This window comes from Oncorhynchus tshawytscha, unplaced genomic scaffold (genome assembly GCF_018296145.1).
Source record: "Oncorhynchus tshawytscha isolate Ot180627B unplaced genomic scaffold, Otsh_v2.0 Un_scaffold_14841_pilon_pilon, whole genome shotgun sequence".
NCBI classification, from domain to species: Eukaryota; Metazoa; Chordata; class Actinopteri; order Salmoniformes; family Salmonidae; genus Oncorhynchus; species Oncorhynchus tshawytscha.
Genome location: NW_024609761.1, coordinates 149,043 through 169,873, shown reverse-complemented (window position 1 = coordinate 169,873; position 20,831 = coordinate 149,043). Strand labels below are relative to the sequence as shown.

General features: G+C 42.9%; 2 protein-coding genes across 4 annotated transcripts in view; one reads left to right on the top strand and one right to left on the bottom strand.

Annotated features, from left to right (window-relative positions):
- cars1 (cysteinyl-tRNA synthetase 1) overlaps window positions 1-6,753 on the top strand; it is a 33,022-nt gene extending 26,269 nt beyond the window's left edge. For 2 of the 3 annotated variants that reach the window (XM_042317668.1, XM_042317667.1), the window contains exons 13-20: window positions 241-338; window positions 1,340-1,529; window positions 2,843-2,911; window positions 3,623-3,704; window positions 3,877-3,957; window positions 4,067-4,194; window positions 4,782-4,865; window positions 4,967-6,753. In XM_042317668.1, the coding sequence (XP_042173602.1) occupies window positions 241-338; window positions 1,340-1,529; window positions 2,843-2,911; window positions 3,623-3,704; window positions 3,877-3,957; window positions 4,067-4,194; window positions 4,782-4,865; window positions 4,967-5,095 (861 nt within the window). In that variant the 3' untranslated portion in view covers window positions 5,096-6,753. Of the gene's footprint in view, window positions 1-240; window positions 339-1,339; window positions 1,530-2,842; window positions 2,930-2,999; window positions 3,184-3,622; window positions 3,705-3,876; window positions 3,958-4,066; window positions 4,195-4,781; window positions 4,866-4,966 lie in introns of those variants that run through there. The other variant, XM_042317669.1, reaches the window with a different exon arrangement.
- Window positions 6,754-7,442: 689 nt separating this feature from the next.
- Window positions 7,443-19,554, bottom strand: slc22a18 (solute carrier family 22 member 18). Its single transcript, XM_042317670.1, has 11 exons — window positions 19,299-19,554; window positions 18,991-19,200; window positions 16,795-16,892; window positions 16,360-16,505; window positions 13,440-13,572; window positions 13,208-13,320; window positions 12,892-13,002; window positions 12,373-12,473; window positions 8,913-9,014; window positions 7,993-8,113; window positions 7,443-7,750 (listed from the first exon to the last, which is right to left on the bottom strand). Exons 2-11 carry the CDS (start codon window positions 19,129-19,131, stop codon window positions 7,563-7,565), a joined length of 1,254 nt encoding a protein of 417 aa, XP_042173604.1. The 5' UTR covers window positions 19,132-19,200; window positions 19,299-19,554; the 3' UTR covers window positions 7,443-7,562.
- Window positions 19,555-20,831: the final 1,277 nt, after the last annotated feature.

Genomic DNA, 20,831 nt, shown 5'->3' with positions numbered 1-20,831 from the left:
CATTCTGGCGCCGGCTCTGATAGGGCCATCGCCAACTCCTCCATTGTCCCTGTCTGTAGACTGGAAGTGTACAGGAGCAGCTAGCGTGTTAGCGTGTTAGCTTAGGAGTGTTTATTTTCATGAAATTGTTTTAGTTTTTCTTCTACTCTCCGGCTCGGAGGACTCAAAGTGCACCTGTTTGAGTCCGCTGACCACAAGGGGACTTTCTTTTTCAGTTAGTCTTCTTCCTCTCCTCAACAGGAGTTTTTCCTCAACGTCAAAGACATTCTCCGAGCTCCCTGTGACATCACCGGACAGTTTGAGAAGTGGGAGGCAGCAGAGATGGAGCTCAACGAGAGGTGAGAGGTCACAAGCCTGGTGTTAATAATCGATACGACTTCGTTTTGAAGGTTTGGTAATAATGCCTTCGTTATGGGGTTGTTGAAGTCCCTTGGAGCTTGTGGCCTGGAAGGACCTTTTTTTAAAAAAAAAACCTGTCTTATGAGGCATGGCACACAAATCGAAACATCTGAAGGCTTCAATAAGGTTTCAGTGTTTCAAGCTTCATAACAGGATTTTGGTAAAGAGTTCTGATATGACCTAGTAGTCATTAGTCATTCCATGTAATGTCATGTTTTATGACAAACCCGTGTTGCAGGTGTGAGGGAGTACTCAAACAATGTACCACTTAATCATCTGTTCTGAATGACTGCCCCCTGGTGGCAGCTCCATGTGTAGACTAGAGAGGAAACCCCCACTAGCATTGTCCCTGTCTGTAGTTTCTATGAGTAAACCCCACCCACTCCTCCATTGTCCCTGTCTGTAGTTTCTATGAGAGTAAACCCCACCCACTCCTCCATTGTCCCTGTCTGTAGTTTCTATGAGAGTAAACCCCACCCACTCCATTGTCCCTGTCTGTAGTTTCTATGAGTTTCTAGAAAACCCCACCCACTCCATTGTCCCTGTCTGTAGTTTCTATGAGAGTAAACCCCACCCACTCCATTGTCCCTGTCTGTAGTTTCTATGAGAGTAAACCCCACCCACCCATTGTCTCCTCCATTGTCCCTGTCTGTAGTTTCTATGAGAGTAAACCCCACCCACTCCATTGTCCCTGTCTGTAGTTTCTATGAGAGTAAACCCCACCCACTCCATTGTCCCTGTCTGTAGTTTCTATGAGAGTAAACCCCACCCACTCCATTGTCCCTGTCTGTAGTTTCTATGAGAGTAAACCCCGCCCACTCCTCCATTGTCCCTGTCTGTAGTTTCTATGAGAGTAAACCCCGCCCACTCCTCCATTGTCCCTGTCTGTAGTTTCTATGAGAGTAAACCCCGCCCACTCCTCCATTGTCCCTGTCTGTAGTTTCTATGAGAGGAAGGCAGCAGTCCACGCGGCGCTGTGTGACAACGTGGACACGCGCAGCACCATGGAGGAGATGAGGGCGCTGGTGACCCAGAGCAACACCTACATAGCCAGTAGGAAGAGCTCCAAGCTGCAGCCCAACCGCATGCTGATGAAGAGCATCGCTCTCTACCTGACTGACATGCTCAAGGTGAGTGAGAGCTTGTGCAGCATACCAGGGGGTGTATTCATTCATCGCACACTGTTGCAAAATGTTGTTGCCACAAAAATGAGTTTCTATTGGACAAATTCAGTTCCTCCCTGTTTCGTTACGTTTGCTTTTGTTTGGTTCCATTTGGTTCCTAGTGAATACACCCCAGTATTACACTCACAAGACCAGAGCTGAAGTCGGTGTAACAGTATAACTTTAGACCGTCCCCTCGCCCCTACTCGGGCACGAACCAGGGACCCTCTGCACACATCAACAACAGTCACCCTCGAAGCATCGTTACCCATCGCTCCACAAAAGCCGCGGCCCTTGCAGAGCAAGGGGAACCACTACTTCAAGGTCTCAGAGCAAGTGACGTCACCGATTGAAACACTATTTAGGGCGCACCACCGCTAACTAAGCTAGCCGTTTCACATCCGTTACATCAGTACCACCGCTAACTAAGCTAGCCGTTTCACATCCGTTACATCAGCACCACCGCTAACTAAGCTAGCCGTTTCACATCCGTTACATCAGTACCACCGCTAACTAAGCTAGCCGTTTCACATCCGTTACACCAGCACCACCGCTAACTAAGCTAGCCGTTTCACATCCGTTACATCAGTACCACCGCTAACTAAGCTAGCCGTTTCACATCCGTTACACCAGTACCACCGCTAACTAAGCTAGCCGTTTCACATCCGTTACATCAGCACCACCGCTAACTAAGCACCACCGCTAACTAAGCTAGCCGTTTCACATCTGTTACATCAGTACCACCGCTAACTAAGCTAGCCGTTTCACATCCGTTACATCAGTACCACCGCTAACTAAGCTAGCCTTTTCACATCCGTTACATCAGTACCACCGCTAACTAAGCTAGCCTTTTCACATCCGTTACATCAGTACCACCGCTAACTAAGCTAGCCGTTTCACATCCGTTACATCAGTACCACCGCTAACTAAGCTAGCCGTTTCACATCCATTACATCGGCACCACCGCTAACTAAGCTAGCCGTTTCACATCCGTTACATCAGTACCACCGCTAACTAAGCTAGCCGTTTCACATCCGTTACATCGGCTGTTCCAGATAAACCCATTTTGAAGGGCATGACTGAACAACGGTGCCATCACATAAATCTCGTGAACACATTCAGTATTAAAAACGAGAAGCGGCGATGTGGAAAGTGAAAACCGGGTCACGTGATATTTACACCACTATAGCTAAGATAGAAACCTATTCAGTCCTTTTACTTACCAGGAGACCACATCCCTTTTGTTCTGATGAAGTTCTCTAACCCTGTCTGTGCTGTAGACCTTCGGGGCCATTGAAGGGACCGAGCCTATTGGATTCCCAGTGGGAGGAGATGGTCACCATGTGGATGTAAGTATTGCCCTGGAGATACCAGGCTGCTATTGGATTCCCAGTAGGAGGAGATGGTCATCATGTGGATGTAAGTATTGCCCTGGAGATACCAGGCTGCTATTGGATTCCCAGTAGGAGGAGATGGTCATCATGTGGATGTAAGTATTGCCCTGGAGATACCAGGCTGCTATTGGATTCCCAGTAGGAGGAGATGGTCATCATGTGGATGTAAGTATTGCCCTGGAGATACCAGGCTGCTATTGGATTCCCAGTGGGAGGAGATGGTCACCATGTGGATGTAAGTATTGCCCTGGAGATACCAGGCTGCTATTGGATTCCCAGTAGGAGGAGATGGTCACCATGTGGATGTAAGTATTGCCCTGGAGATACCAGGCTGCTTCTCTGCAGTCGAGGTGCTTTCAACATGATCTACTGTTGGGATTGGCCACCACCATCTCTCCTCAGTTGGTAGTGGTCCTCTGTTGCTCAGTTGGTAGTGGTCCTCTGTTGCTCAGTTGGTAGTGGTCCTCTGTTGCTCAGTTGGTAGTGTATGGTGTTTGCGATGCCAGGATAGAGGGTTTGATTCCCGGGATCACCCATATGCATGTATGTATGACTAAGTCACTTTGGATTTGAAAATGAATCATATTGTTGTCATTATATCCGTGTTCTCGTAGACGTTGTGATTCTGTGGACGTTTCTAGTCAAGCTAACTGAGGCTGCTTGCAGATGGAGACCACAGTGATGCCCTATCTGAAGGTGCTGTCAGACTTCAGAGAATCTGTTCGCAAAATTGCCAGAGAACAGAATGGTAAATACTTCCTCCCTCCCAAGTTAATCAACAAAAATACTAATAATTGAACACAGTTGCCTGCTGCTAGAAATGTGAGGCTTGTAGACGTGGTGACTGTCTGTGTTCTCTCTGTCTGTGTTCTCTCTCTGTCTGTGTTCTGACTGTCTGTGTTTTCTCTCTGTGTTCTCAGTGACAGAGGTGCTACAGCTGTGTGACGTGGTCCGTAATGACACCTTACCTGAGCTGGGGGTGCGTCTAGAAGACCATGAAGGTAAATGCACTGACTACAATATGTACACACACACACACACACTCCATAGATCAGCGAAAACTAGTAGCAGCCACAGTGATGACTGGCTGTGTTGTCTTGTCATTGTCAGGCCTTCCCACTGTGGTGAAGCTGGTGGACAAAGAGACCCTGCTGAGGGAGAGGAATGAGAAAAAGAAGATGGAGGACGAGAAGAAGAACAAGAAAGAGGAGGCTGCCAAGAAGAAGCTGGAGCAGGAGGTTAGTTGGACCATAGAGATGGATAGAGGAGGACTCATCTCTGGTGGAAGTCCCTCAAAGGGAGAGTCCTTTATCTGTGGCAGGACCACTGTCTTCCGAGTCCTCCACTAACTGATCTGAGAGCAGTAATAATGTTACCAGCCTCCTGTCCTAGATGCAGGTATATTGATGTGAATCCTCTGCTAACTGATCTGAGAGCAGTAATACTGATGTTACCAGCCTCCTGTCCTAGATGCAGGTATATTGATGTGAATCCTCTGCTAACTGATCTGAGAGCAGTAATACTGATGTTACCAGCCTCATGTCTAGATGTAGGTATATTGATGTGACTCCTCTGCTAACTGATCTGAGAACAGTAATACTGATGTTACCAGCCTCATGTCTAGATGCAGGTATATTGATGTGTCTCCTCTGCTAACTGATCTGAGAACAGTAATACTGATGTTACCAGCCTCATGTCTAGATGCAGGTATATTGATGTGTCTCCTCTGCTAACTGATCTGAGAACAGTAATACTGATGTTACCAGCCTCATGTCTAGATGCAGGTATATTGATGTGTCTCTGTTCATGGTTGGTTTCTTCACAGTTGGCCAAACTTGCGAAGATGAAAATCTCCCCGTGCGATATGTTCCGCTCTGAAACCGACAAGTATTCCAGCTTTGATGAGACGGTAAATATCCAATAACTGTAAACCTCCTTGATATCTGGAGTGGCTACAAGGCTTTATTGAACAATGAGTGTTTTAACAGACACGTACTGCTCCTCCAACAGGGTTTCCCCACGCATGACGTGGAGGGGAAGGATCTCAGTAAGGGACAGACCAAGAAGCTGCGGAAACTCCACGAGGCCCAGGAGAAACTGCACCAAGAGTATCTCCAGACCAATCAAAATGGCTGCTGAGAGTCCTGGGCCACGTTCAGTTGTCAAACGTTCTCGAATGTTGCAGATGGTTACGCCACTGTTGTCGTCGACATGATTCCTGAATCTACATGTCAGAGAGAACTGCTGAACACGCCCCCTGGAGGACGCTGCTCCGCCCCCTCCCGCGCTCCGCCCATAGCGATAGTTCTGTCCTCATTTGTCATTATTCAGTTCCTCCAATCATTTTTTTTTGCTAAATCAACAATTCCCTGCATATTATGTGAGGGCTTGCAAATTTGACCAATCACCGCACTATCTCCGAATAAAGCAGTCAAATCGTCGCAATATTATCGCATAAAATGTACCCATCACTGCAGTACAAAAAGAGAGCTTGCAATTTCAACCAATCACCTCACATTTACCGCGTAATATAGTTCATTCAAGCCACACGACAAAACTTTTCCCTCATCAGTGTATTTTCCAGACCAATTGGACAAAATCATCGCATATCGCTATGCAGAATTGCAGTAGCAAAATATAGCTTATTTTTTTCTCTCAGAAAATTACACAAAAATCACTGAATTCCTGGAGGGCCTGACTATTGGTGATGCTGAGGCCAGAGAGACCCTGGGTGTGTTTCAATAGTCTAAAGAATGATCTCCTCGTCTCCTCTTATCCTGAGTTGACAGGTCAGGACGGTGATGGGTTATTTTCTTTCTCCTCTCCACCTCTTTTACATTAGAGCAGGTGAAAGGTGAGGAGATGAAACCGCATTGGACTATTGAGGTGCATCCACTCTCCGTGTTTTTAAGACCTTGAGACACAACCTGGGCTCCTTTGCACTGCACTCCATGGGGTCACTTTTAAAGGGTTGGTTCAATCAAAATCAGTAATGGATACATGTTTTGTTTTGTTTTTGTGATTGACTGCATCTACAGTTCGGATTCAGTTACTTTCTTACAGCTACCACCGGCTAAGATTGGTATTGATAACCTCAGTTTCACTTGTTTTAGCTTTAACTCAATTGCGTGCCAAAATGAACTCTGCGTGAAACCACGCCTGGGGGTAGTCGATAGCGACGCTAAAGTGTGTCTGTGGTTGCTTTAGCATAGTAATAATAACCTACTATTTGTAGTTGTAGACACTCCATGGCCCGACGACAACCTTGCAAGCTGAAGAAATGATGACATTCAGGTGAACTATCCCTGTAGACAACAGTTTGTCTGTTGAAAGGGAAAATGAGTCCTCTGAAACCCTTTGTTGGCCCAGGCTTCCATGTGCTGTAGATTGACTCGTCACACAGTGATCGTTTTCGCTCTCCACTGCAAACTGCTATTCAGTGCTGTTATTGGTTGGCAGCGTGTCCTACAACCGTCCAGTGAGGTTTCATTTCCCTCTCTCTCCACCATGACTGCATATCATTCCTTTTTTAAATTCTGATATTATGACTGAGAGGACAGTGAGGTTGATACACAGTGAAGTTGAATTAATGCACGATTGCAATGCAGAGATGATCACAGAAACATTTGTTCCAGAGGCTTCCTTGGGGGTTTTGGTCTTTCACATGACAAAATAACATGCTTTGAACAGGTGTTAGGCTTGTTGCAACGATAGCAGAGGGATGAGAAATCTTTTATAGGAATATGGAATTTGTGAGACGTTGAAATAAACATTTAAAATAAAGATTTTTAACCAAACATTATTTTGTTCCGTTTTTGAAATGGTTGAGCAAATACTAAATTGAGATTCTGTATAGCTAACACAACTACAGCAGTGAGCATCTACTAGTTACTAATAGATTGGGTTTATTGCCCCCCCCACACACACACACACCACCTTCTGTTTGACAGAAACACAAAAATCACATCTGCAGAATCAACAAAGGATTGTATATGTAAGTGGCATCACCAGTAAACAACTGGTCTTCTGAACGTTCCTGATCCCAGAGATGTTCCATACGCATAGGGCTTGTTTGAATGCACAAAGATCCCTGTAGCGAGATCCTGAGGCACATTGTCGTGCCATTCATTCAGCGTCATCACCTCATGATTCATGCACAGCCCCATGTTGCAAGGATCTGTGCACAATTCCTGGAAGCTGAAATTGTCCCAGTTCTTTCATGGCCTGCATTCTCACCAGACATGTCGCCCATTGAGCATGTTTGGGATGCTCTGGATCGACGTGTATGACAGCGTGTTAAATAGTGGTCACACCAGATACTGACTGGTTTTCTGATCCACGTCCCTGCCTTTTTTGAAGGCATCTTTGAACAAGAGATTCACATCTGTATTCCCAGTCATGTGAAATCCATTGATTAGGGCCTAATGAATATATTTCAATCAACTGGTTTCCTCATATGAACTGTAACTCAGTAAAATCTAGGAAATTGTTGTATGTTGCATTTTATATTTTTGTCCATTATAGAAATATAATTACATTCTCTGATAATATAAAATTATATTTAGGTTACTTTTAAAATGCCCTATGTATTTAAGTCTGTGGAATGTCATTCTCTGCGCTCGTCTTTGCTGTTGACCATATTTCTAAGCATAAACACAAACACGACCATGTTCACGGCAAACTGGATGAACCCAAAAGAGGCCACTCCGTAGTTGTGATACAAGAAGCCTCCAATAGTGGGGCCGATGGTGCGGAGCAGAGACTGCACAGAGGCACACAGGCCCAGCATCGTGCCTGCAGAAGAGTGAATGGAACCAATCAGAAAAATGTCCAGAGCAAAACAGACAGAAGTTGCACTTCAATGCTCAACTGTTTCTTTCAGAATGTTACGACACCAAGTGGGATTCTTTCTCTGTCGGCATTTTTTTTTAAATGTTTTTTGTTGTTGTCATTAGGTTAGCCAATGATTTACTGTTTACCTGATGCCCCCCTTCACATTTCTCAACATATGTGTTTGAAACGCTTAATTGTCTCACCGGTATCGGAGGAAGGCACAGTCTTTGTCAGCATGCTGTCAGTGATGACGTTGAACACGCTGAGAGAGAACATCATGGGGAGGACGATGAAGCAGAACTGGAACACGTTGGCCATGAAGACCTGCCAAGGAGAGAACGAAACGTTAGCCATGAAGACCTGCCAAGGAGAGAACCAAACGTTAGCCATGAAGACCTGCCAAGGAGAGAACCAAACGTTAGCCATGAAGACCTGCCAAGGAGAGAACGAAACGTTAGCCATGAAGACCTGCCAAGGAGAGAACCAAACGTTAGCCATGAAGACCTGCCAAGGAGAGAACCAAACGTTAGCCATGAAGACCTGCCAAGGAGAGAACCAAACGTTAGCCATGAAGACCTGCCAAGGAGAGAACCAAACGTTAGCCATGAAGACCTGCCAAGGAGAGAACCAAACGTTAGCCATGAAGACCTGCCAAGGAGAGAACGAAACGTTAGCCATGAAGACCTGCCAAGGAGAGAACCAAACGTTAGCCATGAAGACCTGCCAAGGAGAGAACCAAACGTTAGCCATGAAGACCTGCCAAGGAGAGAACCAAACGTTAGCCATGAAGACCTGCCAAGAAGACCTGCCAAGGACAAACGTTAGCCATGAAGACCTGCCAAGGAGAGAACCAAACGTTAGCCATGAAGACCTGCCAAGGAGAGAACCAAACGTTAGCCATGAAGACCTGCCAAGGAGAGAACCAAACGTTAGCCATGAAGACCTGCCGAGGAGAGAGAACCAAACGTTAGCCATGAAGACCTGCCGAGGAGAGAACCAAACGTTAGCCATGAGAGACTGTGAAACACCCCCCCCCATGAGAGACTTTTTTTTGTTGTTGTTGCTGCTACGGGGAATATATACAACCCTGCATTCATCACAAGATTAAATGAATCCTCTGTACCTGAGCCAGGCCCACCAGACTTGACATGCCGATGGAGAGGAGAAGCAGTGAGTTCTCAGAGTACTTTGAGGTCAGCCGGCCAATCACTCCTCCTTGGATTACCTGGAAAAATTGGACCAAAAAAGTTTATTTCTCACCAGAGTTGCTCTATTAAATCCTGTTCCCACAAGGGAGGGGATTTGATGTCCTGGAGATTTCAGGAGAATTTAGCCATCTAAACTTTTAATTACTGTAAATACATCGTGTTGTCCTAACCAGGTACATAGTGGTCGAATAACGTGGTGAACACTGATCGCCAGTCGACCTGACGCGCAAACAACGTCATCGCTAATTTAGCAGCACAGGTGCAAAATACCACACAATAAAAAGAGGCTAGGGCCACAATGAGAGTGTAAAATAAACAAACTAACACTTGTCTTTTCCTACTAACACTGACTTAGCTGATTAACTAGTTCACTGAGGAAAAATGTACCTACTATGACTGAGCTAGGTGGGACAACCACACACACACACACACACACACACACACATATATATATATATATAAGATGATGACTGCACTAACTGTAAGTCACTGGATAACAATGTCTGCTAAATGATTAAATGGAAGTGTCTCTGGATAAGTGTCTGCTAAATGACTAAATGATTAAATGGAAGTGTCTCTGGATAACAGTGTCTGCTAAATGACTAAATACAGTGGGGCAAAAAAGTATTTAGTCAGCCACCAATTGTGCAAGTTCTCCCACTTATAAAGATGAGAGGCCTGTAATTTTCATCACTTCAACTATGACAGACAAAATGAGAAAGAAAATCCAGAAAATCACATTGTAGGATTTTTTAATGAATTTATTTGCAAATTATGGTGGAAAATAAGTATTTGGTCACCTACAAACAAGCAAGATTTCTGGCTCTAACAGACCTGTAACTTCTTCTTTAAGAGGCTCCTCTGTCCTCCACTCGTTACCTGTATTAATGGCACCTGTTTGAACTTGTTATCAGTATAAAAGACACCTGTCCACAACCTCAAACAGCCACACTCCAAACTCCACTATGGCCAAGACCAAAGAGCTGTCAAAGGACACCAGAAACAAAATTGTAGACCTGCACCAGGCTGGGAAGACTGAATCTGCAATAGGTAAGCAGCTTGGTTTGAAGAAATCAACTGTGGGAGCAATTATTAGGAAATGGAAGACATACAAGACCACTGATAATCTCCCTCGATCTGGGGCTCCACGCAAGATCTCACCCCGTGGGGTCAAAATGATCACAAGAACGGTGAGCAAAAATCCCAGAACCACACGGGGGGACCTAGTGAATGACCTGCAGAGAGCTGGGACCAAAGTAACAAAGCCTACCATCAGCAAGGGCATTGAAGATGAAACGTGGCTGGGTCTTTCAGCAAGACAATGATCCCAAACACACCGCCCGGGCAACGAAGGAGTGGCTTTGTAAGAAGCATTTCAAGGTCCTGGAGTGGCCTAGCCAGTCTCCAGATCTCAACCCCATAGAAAATCTTTGGAGGGAGTTGAAAGTTCGTGTTGCCCAGTAACAGCCCAAAAACATCACTGCTCTAGAGGAGATCTGCATGGAGGAATGGTCCAAAATACCAGCAACAGTGTGTGAAAACCGTGTGAAGTCTTACAGAAAGCGTTTGACCTCTGTCATTGCCAACAAAGGGTATATAACAAAGTATTGAGAAACTTTTGTTATTGACCAAATACTTATTTTCCACCATAATTTGCAAATAAATTCATTAAAAATCCCACAATGTGATTTTTTTTTTTCATTTTGTCTGTCATAGTTGAAGTGTACCTATGGTGAAAATTACAGGCCTCATCTTTTTAAGTGGCAGAACTTGCACAATTGGTGGCTGACTAAATACTTTTTTTGCCCCACTGTATAATGTGTGTCTGGATAAGAGGCTCTGCTAAATGACTAAATAGAATGTGTCTCTGGATAAGAGTGTCTGCTAAATGACTAAATAGAATGTGTCTCTGGATAAGAGTGTCTGCTAAATGACTAAATAGAATGTGTGTCTGGATAAGAGTGTCTGCTAAATGACTAAATAGAATGTGTGTCTGGATAAGAGTGTCTGCTAAATGACTAAATAGAATGTGTCTCTGGATAAGAGTGTCTGCTAAATGACTAAATAGAATGTGTCTCTGGATAAGAGTGTCTGCTAAATGACTAAATAGAATGTGTCTGGATAAGAGTGTCTGCTAAATGATAAGAGTGTCTGCTAAATGACTAAATAGAATGTGTCTCTGGATAAGAGTGTCTGCTAAATGACTAAATAGAATGTGTCTCTGGATAAGAGTGTCTGCTAAATGACTAAATAGAATGTGTGTCTGGATAAGAGTGTCTGCTAAATGACTAAATAGAATGTGTCTCTGGATAAGAGTGTCTGCTAAATGACTAAATATAATGTGTGTCTGGAAAGTGTCTGCTGACTAAATATAATGTGTCTCTGGATAAGAGTCTCTGCTAAATGACTAAATATAATGTGTCTCTGGATAAGAGTGTCTGGACTAAATAGAGTGTCTCTGCTAAATGACTAAATATAATGTGTCTCTGGATAAGAGTGTCTGCTAAATGACTAAATAGAATGTGTCTCTGGATAAGAGTGTCTGCTAAATGACTAAATATAATGTGTCTCTGGATAAGAGTGTCTGCTAAATGACTAAATAGAATGTGTCTCTGGATAAGAGTGTCTGCTAAATGACTAAATATAATGTGTCTCTGGATAAGAGTGTCTGCTAAATGACTAAATATAATGTGTCTCTGGATAAGAGTGTCTGCTAAATGACTAAATATAATGTGTCTCTGGATAAGAGTCTCTGCTAAATGACTAAATATAATGGAAGTGTCTGGATAAGAGTCTCTGCTAAATGACTAAATATAATGTGTCTCTGGATAAGAGTGTCTGCTAAATGACTAAATAGAATGTGTCTCTGGATAAGAGTGTCTGCTAAATGACTAAATAGAATGTGTCTGCTAAATGACTAAATATAATGTGTCTCTGGATAAGAGTGTCTGCTAAATGACTAAATAGAATGTGTCTCTGGATAAGAGTGTCTGCTAAATGACTAAATATAATGTGTCTCTGGATAAGAGTCTCTGCTAAATGACTAAATATAATGGAAGTGTCTGGATAAGAGTCTCTGCTAAATGACTAAATATAATGTGTCTCTGGATAAGAGTGTCTGCTAAATGACTAAATATAATGTGTCTCTGGATAAGAGTGTCTGCTAAATGACTAAATATAATGTGTCTCTGGATAAGAGTGTCTGCTAAATGACTAAATATAATGTGTCTCTGGATAAGAGTCTCTGCTAAATGACTAAATATAATGTGTCTCTGGATAAGAGTCTCTGCTAAATGACTAAATATAATGTGTCTCTGGATAAGAGTGTCTGCTAAATGACTAAATGTATATGTCGTGAGCATCCTTGCTCCATACCATTGACACGATCCCAAAGTAGGCCATAAGGTAGCCATTCTGCTCTGGCGCCAGCTGGAAGAAGTTCATGGCGATAACAGAGAACATGACCTGAAAGATACCTGAGACAGAATCCCTTGAGATTGTTAAAAAGGACTCCATGCAAACACAGAGACACCCTAAAAAGACAATAACGTGTAAATAAAATTAAAATATATATATATATATAAAGGTCATTAAACACTGAACATTGGTTGAGATGGGGTGTTGTAGTTTTTATTAAGCTTTTGTATTTTATTATTATTTTATTAAGTTTTTATTAAACGCTGAACATTGATTTGCGTTAAATGCTATTCTCCAAATAAAATCTGTAGGCGAACTGTGTTACCTGCTTTTACCCTTTCACTACATCACTGGTTCCAGCTCTACAGCAACACATTCCTGCTAAGTGACTAGTTCTCCCTCAGATGAGTCTAAACTAAGACATCCTCACAGGTGGAGAATAAACAACTCTTATAGGTGACAGTGAAGGACACCCACCTGATGGCAGACCTGAGATGATCTTGACCATGAAGGTTTTGGCCACACCAGGGTACTTCATCAGTCTGGTGATCTCACCCAGGTCAAAGACTGACTTGGCATTGCTCTTCTCTGCAGGACCAGGAAAATATGTCACAAGCAACTCGCATATGAAGTCACGTGTCAAATACCACACATTATGGATGTCCCCACGTCACACAGGCCACAATGAGTGTCAGATAAAGCAGAAATTAGATTTTTTTGCACCCCACACACACACACACACACAAACCCTTTAGAGTGAATAGTGTGTTGTGAGGTAGGTGTAGAGTCTTACTGTCTGTGTTGTCCTGTGGAGTTTGTATCTTAGTGTGTTTAGGGATAAACGTCCAAACCAACAGGAAGCTGATGAAGCTCCCTCCCGCAGCTACACAAGCAGCAAATGTCTCCCTGGAAAAGCCAGAGCAGGGATGTCACACGGATAAATTACAGCTCTCCGATTGGACTAGAATCGGATTCCAGCTCTTGGATTGGACTAGAATCGGTGAGCATTGAGGTGCTTCACTCACCCATAGCGTGTGCTGAGTGTACCGCCCAAGGTGGAGCCGGCAACCATGCCAATGCCAAAACATAGGCCCAGCTTGCCAAGGGCCTCTGCCCGCTTGTCAGGTTCTGTCAGGTCAGTCACTACCATCTGGGCTCCTGGTGCGAGGCAGAGAGAGGAGCACAACAAGTCAGACTTATATGGATCTGTTAGAGGGCTGCCTCAGAGTAGATCCTAGTACAAGTCAGACTTATATGGATCTGTTAGAGGGCTGCCTCAGAGTAGATCCAAGTACAAGTCAGACTTATATGGATCTGTTAGAGGGCTGCCTCAGAGTAGATCCTAGTACAAGTCAGACTTATACACACTGTAACCAGTAACACTGGAACATATGGGGTATAAACAGACATATATGGATCTGTTAGAGGGCTGTCTAGTACAGTAGGTCCTATAGGATCTGTTAGAGGGCTGTCTAGTACAGTAGGTCCTATAGGATCTGTTAGAGGGCTGTCTAGTACAGTAGATCCTATAGGATCTGTTAGAGGGCTGTCTAGTACAATAGATCCTAGTACAGGAGATCCTATAGGATCTGTTAGAGGGCTGCCTCAGAGTAGATCCTAGTACAATAGGTCCTATAGGATCTGTTAGAGGGCTGTCTAGTACAATAGATCCTAAAGGATCTGTTAGAGGGCGATCTAGTACAGTAGATCATATAGGATCTGTTAAAGGGCTGTCTAGTACAGTAGGTCCTATAGGATCTGTTAGAGGGCTGTCTAGTACAGTAGATCATATAGGATCTGTTAAATGGCTGTCTAATACAATAGATCATAAAGGATCTGTTAGAGGGCTGTCTAGTACAGTAGATCATATAGGATCTGTTAAAGGGCTGTCTAGTACAGTAGGTCCTATAGGATCTGTTAGAGGGCTGTCTAGTACAATAGATCCGAAAGGATCTGTTAGAGGGCAATCTAGTACAGTAGGTCCTATAGGATCTGTTAGAGGGCTGTCTAGTACAGTAGGTCCTATAGGATCTGTTAGAGGGCTGTCTAGTACAGTAGATCATAGTACAGGAGATCCTATAGGATCTGTTAGAGGGCTGTCTAGTACAATAGATCCTAGAGTAGATCCTAGTACAGTAGGTCCTATAGGATCTGTTAGAGGGCTGTCTAGTACAGTCCTAGATCCTAGTACAGTAGGTTCTATAGGATCTGTTAGAGGGCTGTCTAGTACAGTACAGAAGATCCTATAGGATCTGTTAGAGGGCTGTACAGAGTCCTATAGGATCTGTTAGAGGGTCTAGTCAGTAGTACAGGAGATCCTATAGGATCTGTTAGAGGGCTGTTGGGCTGTCAGTACAGTAGGTCCTATAGGATCTGTTAGAGGGCTAGTCCTAGTAGGTCCTATAGGATCTGTTAGAGGGCTCTAGTACAGTAGATCCTATAGTAGTAGTAGGTCCTATAGGATCTGTTAGAGGGCTGTCTAGTACAGTAGATCCTATAGGATCTGTTAGAGGGCTGTCTAGTACAGTAGATCCTATAGGATCTGTTAGAGGGCTGTCTAGTACAGTAGATCCTATAGGATCTGTTAGAGGGCTGTCTAGTACAGTAGGTCCTATAGGATCTGTTAGAGGGCTGTCTAGTACAATAGATCCTAAAGGATCTGTTAGAGGGCGATCTAGTACAGTAGGTCCTATAGGATATGTTAGAGGGCTGTCTAGTACAGTAGGTCCTATAGGATCTGTTAGAGGGCTGTCTAGTACAGTAGATCCTAGTACAGTAGGTCCTATAGGATCTGTTAGAGGGCTGTCTAGTACAGTAGATCCTAGTACAGGAGATCCTATAGGATCTGTTAGAGGGCTGCCTCATAGAGTAGATCCTAGTACAATAGGTCCTATAGGATCTGTTAGAGGGCTGCCTCAGAGTAGATCCTAGTACAGTAGGTCCTATAGGATCTGTTAGAGGGCTGTCTAGTACAGTAGATCCTAGTACAGTAGGTTCTATAGGATCTGTTAAAGGGCTGTCTAGTACAGTAGATCATATAGGATCTGTTAAATGGCTGTCTAATACAATAGATCATAAAGGATCTGTTAGAGGGCTGTCTAGTACAGTAGATCATATAGGATCTGTTAAAGGGCTGTCTAATACAGTAGATCCTATAGGATCTGTTAGAGGGCTGTCTAGTACAATAGATCCTAAAGGATCTGTTAGAGGGCGATCTAGTACAGTAGGTCCTATAGGATCTGTTAGAGGGCTGTCTAGTACAGTAGATCCTAGTACAGGAGATCCTATAGGATCTGTTAGAGGGCTGCCTCATAGAGTAGATCCTAGTACAATAGGTCCTATAGGATCTGTTAGAGGGCTGTCTAGTACAGTAGATCCTAGTACAGTAGGTTCTATAGGATCTGTTAGAGGGCTGTCTAGTACAGTAGATCATATAGGATCTGTTAGAGGGTTGTCTAATACAATAGATCCTAAAGGATCTGTTAGAGGGCTGTCTAGTACAGTAGATCATATAGGATCTGTTAAAGGGCTGTCTAATACAATAGATCCTAAAGGATCTGTTAGAGGGCTGTCTAGTACAGTAGATCATATAGGATCTGTTAAATGGCTGTCTAATACAATAGATCATAAAGGATCTGTTAGAGGGCTGTCTAGTACAGTAGATCATATAGGATCTGTTAAAGGGCTGTCTAATACAGTAGGTTCTATAGGATCTGTTAGGGAGCTGTCTAGTACAGTAGGTCCTAGGCACGGTACATACGCTGGGGACTTATCTGGGAGTTTGAGTATGAAGGGAACAACAGTTAGTATATTTGTCTCTAACTGTGATTGTGTAATTGCTGCTGATCATGTCATGCAGGGCTCCCTTGAAAAAGAGACCTTGGTCTCAATGAGACTCCCTGTTAAAATAAAGGTTAAATAAACAACAGGCAGTGTAGCACTTACCAGGCAAGCCATGCATCAAGACAGCGGGGAGTTTGTGGATGAAGAGCATGAGAGGACTGTCAGCTATCGCAAGTAACCCATAGTAGACTACAGAGGCAGTGCAGGATAGACACATTGCTGCTCTGGCACCAAAAAGGTCTGCAAACCTACCGACAACAGAAAAATAACACTGATCTATATTGACACCTGCCAACATATGGCCACCAACACATAACAGCTGCGATCTTGTGTCTGGATTCAGGTCTGATAAGCCTTCTGTGTATGGTTCGTTGCCCCAAGTCATTGAACCCTAACTCAATTAGATTTAAGTGACAGCACTTTAAAGCTCAATTTGCCAGCAGCAAATTGTGCGTCTTTGACCAGGGTTGGAGATTAAAGATACAGACTGTGGTTATGTAACAGATTATGTATTTCATTCAACAGAGTTTTGCTCACCTGCCAAATATCGGGCCTCCCAACAATTGGACGACACCAACCATGGTTTGCAAATAGCCAATCCATAGGGTGTCAAATCCCAGCTTCTTCGCCAAATACTGAATGGTGAGAGGTCAAACTTAAATACATATACAATGTTTTATTATAATAATAATTAATTAGTGGTGACCTGTCATTCAGGACTGTTTTGAGCCCAACATTTTTTGCAAAATATAATATTTTTATTTTATTTTTTGGGCCTTGCCTGTTTTGCATGTTATTGTGACATTAATACGTGTAACATATCAGTTTGCAAACAATGTAAAAAATATATGTATATTATTGAGTAAATAAAGCCGCATACTAACATGGTCTCTTTTTTTTGTTTTCTTGAGTAAGGCAGCTCCAAAATGCAGATGTTTCAGCCTAGCTCTGTGCTTTCTGTGGTGGTGGGGCAAGCGGAAAATACGGAGCGTTGAGCCGGGATTGCCGCAAACTCAACAATGACTTGTTTGGAAGCAATCAGTGGCTAACTGCAAGCATTGCAAAGCAATCATTAGCCTGCTATTCAGTGGCGTGGCTGTGTGGTCTCAAGTCTAAGATTAAAGGTCTCTTTTCCTAGTTTAAAATGATAAACATTCAACATTGGCCATGCTGTCAATGAAGCATGATTTGTGCCACGCTCAAAACAACTGTTAACTCGGAACTGCAAAATATGACTTCAGTGAGTTCAAGACAACTGGGACCTCGGATTTACGAGCTACGACTGGGAAAATACGTTTTGAACTTTCATCCAACTCGGAGTTGTAAATCCGGAACTCGGGACTGTTTCTAGAGCTACGACCTGAAGATCACTGACGTCATCATGATTCAAACTTTTTTTCTTGAGTTCCCAGTTGTCTTGAAAGCACCATAAATCCAGAAAATGCCAGACTTTGATGACAAAATTTTCCCACGAAGGACCGCCGCGCCACCTTCCTGTTCAAGTGAGCACAGCACAACAAGGTGATTGAAAAAATGTCTTATATGCTGCTGCATAAATGATGTAATATGCCAGGGAGATGTGTATACTGTAGCTAAGAAAATAATACTAAGTGTATGTTGTGTAGTAAGTTGTTAGTAGCCCATGTGCCTCACCCTAATAATTTGGTCTATTTTCACCTCTTAATTTCTCCTACTGTTCTGACTTGGTGGTGCACACGTAGCCTATGACCTGTTTTTGAGAAATGTAATCATTGAACATTGTAAGAGCTTTCATTGTCTGATTATGTGCCCCCTTTATTTATCCTACGGTTCTGACTTGGTGTACAGAGAGAACACTGTAAGAACGGCCCATGTTCTGAATTCTGTCATTGTACATTTCAAAAGTGCTGAACAAATAGTTATATTGACTACGTCCGTCCTAGCTCGCTCATTAATGTCTTCATCGAAATTACGGATTGCCTCTTATTCGCTGGTCGTCCCCTTATGACATAGACATCTCAATTGTCAGTAGAAACCACATTTGTTTAAGCAAGTCATCCTGGCTTTTCCAGGGAGACATCAGCTATGTTTTTTTTAAAGGCATTAAATGAGGCTGAATGAACTGTTTTGCTGCCAGACAAGGCTCCGCTGATAGCCAGGTGTAGCAGTGGTAAGGTGCTGGGACTCTGCTGTTGGGACAGCTTTATGTAAACCCTAACAGTTTGTGGGCATCGTTTGTCACCGTTATAGTGTAATTGATGTATTGTTTAGTGTTGTGTAGTGGCTTTGCTGGAATGCAACCCACATTCTTTCTTTTTTTTGCCCCACCAAGATTTACATGCTAAAATGGCCACTGTAATTCATTCATATTAGATTGTCATAGATATACCGCTTACAATGCGCATAGTCACAATCCTCTATCAAAAACGATGGTGCCCTCAAGAAGGCCCAGGTAAGACCATTTTTCTATATACAGTATTTTTAGATGTAGGCCTATGTCAACAATCCCAAGGCCATTTATAACTGTTCAAACCTACTAGCAAAATGGCAAATATGTACAATACATTTGAATAACAGCAAATGAATGCATAGCACACGTAGCCAACTTTTGTAGCCATTCTGATATCGAAATATTGGAATAAACTGCATTGTTTTCTTTCTCATCTCTATCCATATAGGCTAATCATACAACAACAAAAACAACCATTTTAGTAACGTGGGTAATAGAATAGACATTAAAACACAAATACTTACAGGAGTGATGGAAAACTGTAAAAACATCCATGTGATATCCAGGACAGCTATGAGGTAAGTAACGTAAATTACTCTCTGCATCTTTGAGCCTGTATGTACATCGGTAACGGCGGTCGGTGACTCTGATTTAACTCGTGACATTCTTACTGTAACGTTAAGCCTAAACCCAATTCGGTCCACCCTCTTGCATACAGTAGCCTCCTGGAAAACCTGGAACGAGGATAAATAAAGGATGAAATAACAAACAACGGCATGAGACAATATAGTGCCGACACTGGCTGTCAAGTATTGAGATTAAATACACTTACCTTAGTTTATCTGAAGACGGAGTTCTTATAAATGCATAATACATCCGTCAAAAGTGTTCCTGCCGTTACTACCGATGCAGATGTTGATTTCACACTATGAGCGCCCCACCGGAAAAGAAAGGTGACGCTCAAACATAATCCTTCATTCAACAAAGCAATTCGTAGTGATTCATTTTAGGAATGATTTCTCACGCATAATATTTCCCTATGTTCTTGTACTTTGATCTTTAGAGGATGTAGTATGTTTGCCGGCAGCACAAAAACGGAACTTCCTGTTTTCAGGAATCAAAATAAAAGCTCTAATGAACTTATGCTGTTGTGCCCTTGAGCAAGGCACTTAACCTCTTAAATGCTCCAGGGGCGCTGACCCCGTGCTATTCCTCCAAACTCCGTGTGTGTGTGTGTGTGTGTGTGTGAAGGGGTCAGGATATAGGATAAAGACCATAGATAGATCTTCCTATTCATGATGAACTCATTGAAGTTGAATTGATTGCCATATTGTTCAAATATATTACATTCTTAATAAAAAATCAAATAACACATTTTTTCAGTTGGGGACCTCGCTCTTTGTTTTTTATTAATTTGTACATTTTCCTCTAGTTTCAGTAGTGGACTTTTATTCTGACTTCTCAACCAGAAGTTCATTGGCGAAACACAGCTAACTCCACATGAGAGTCCTCCCACTTTACACAACCACAAGTGGCGTGACTACCAGATTTCAGTTTCCTATTAGGTCGTAGGCCTACATACGTAGGCTTACATGTGACAAGTGTTGAGTTGGTTAAAGTTCATCATTGTTGAGAATGACTATGTTCATATTCATTGACGACTCGTCATTCAGGACAGGTGGGGCAGAGCCTTACCTGTTTTGAGCCCCACATTTTCAGCAAAAAATATATATTGTTATTGTCATGTTATTTTGGCATTAATACGTGGCACATATCAGCTTGCAAACAACGTAAAAAGAATATATATATATATAATTGAGTTAATAAAGATAGTCTCTTTTTAGTTTTCTTGAGTAAGGGAGCGCCAAAATGCAGGTGTTTCAGCCTAGCTCAGTGCTTTCTGTGGTGGTGGTGCAAGCCAGCGGAAAATAGCTGGTGTTGCACCGTGATTGGCTCAGTGCTCTGTCACCCATGGGGACAATACGTCACCACCAAGTCTAAGGGTAGAGCTCAGAAATTCAAGCCCCTTGGGTGCTGCCATAGAGTTACATTAGAAGTGCCCATCCAAGAAGCCTCAAGGTCATTGGCCACAGATAAAATGTCAAATTACATTATATCTACAGTAGCATTGATTTGATTGATGTCAACATCATAATGTCAAAATCTTGGCTTGATGATGACATCATGAATCAAGTTGACAATCTACTGGCAAATCATTTTTAATCCTTGTCATATGAAGAGAAATAATGAAGAGAAATTATAGATAAAACATATCGGTGCTCATCGGCCATTGGACATAAACATTACACAGCAAGTTGGAAATCGCAAATTCAACAATGAGTTATTTGGAAGGAATCAGTGGCTA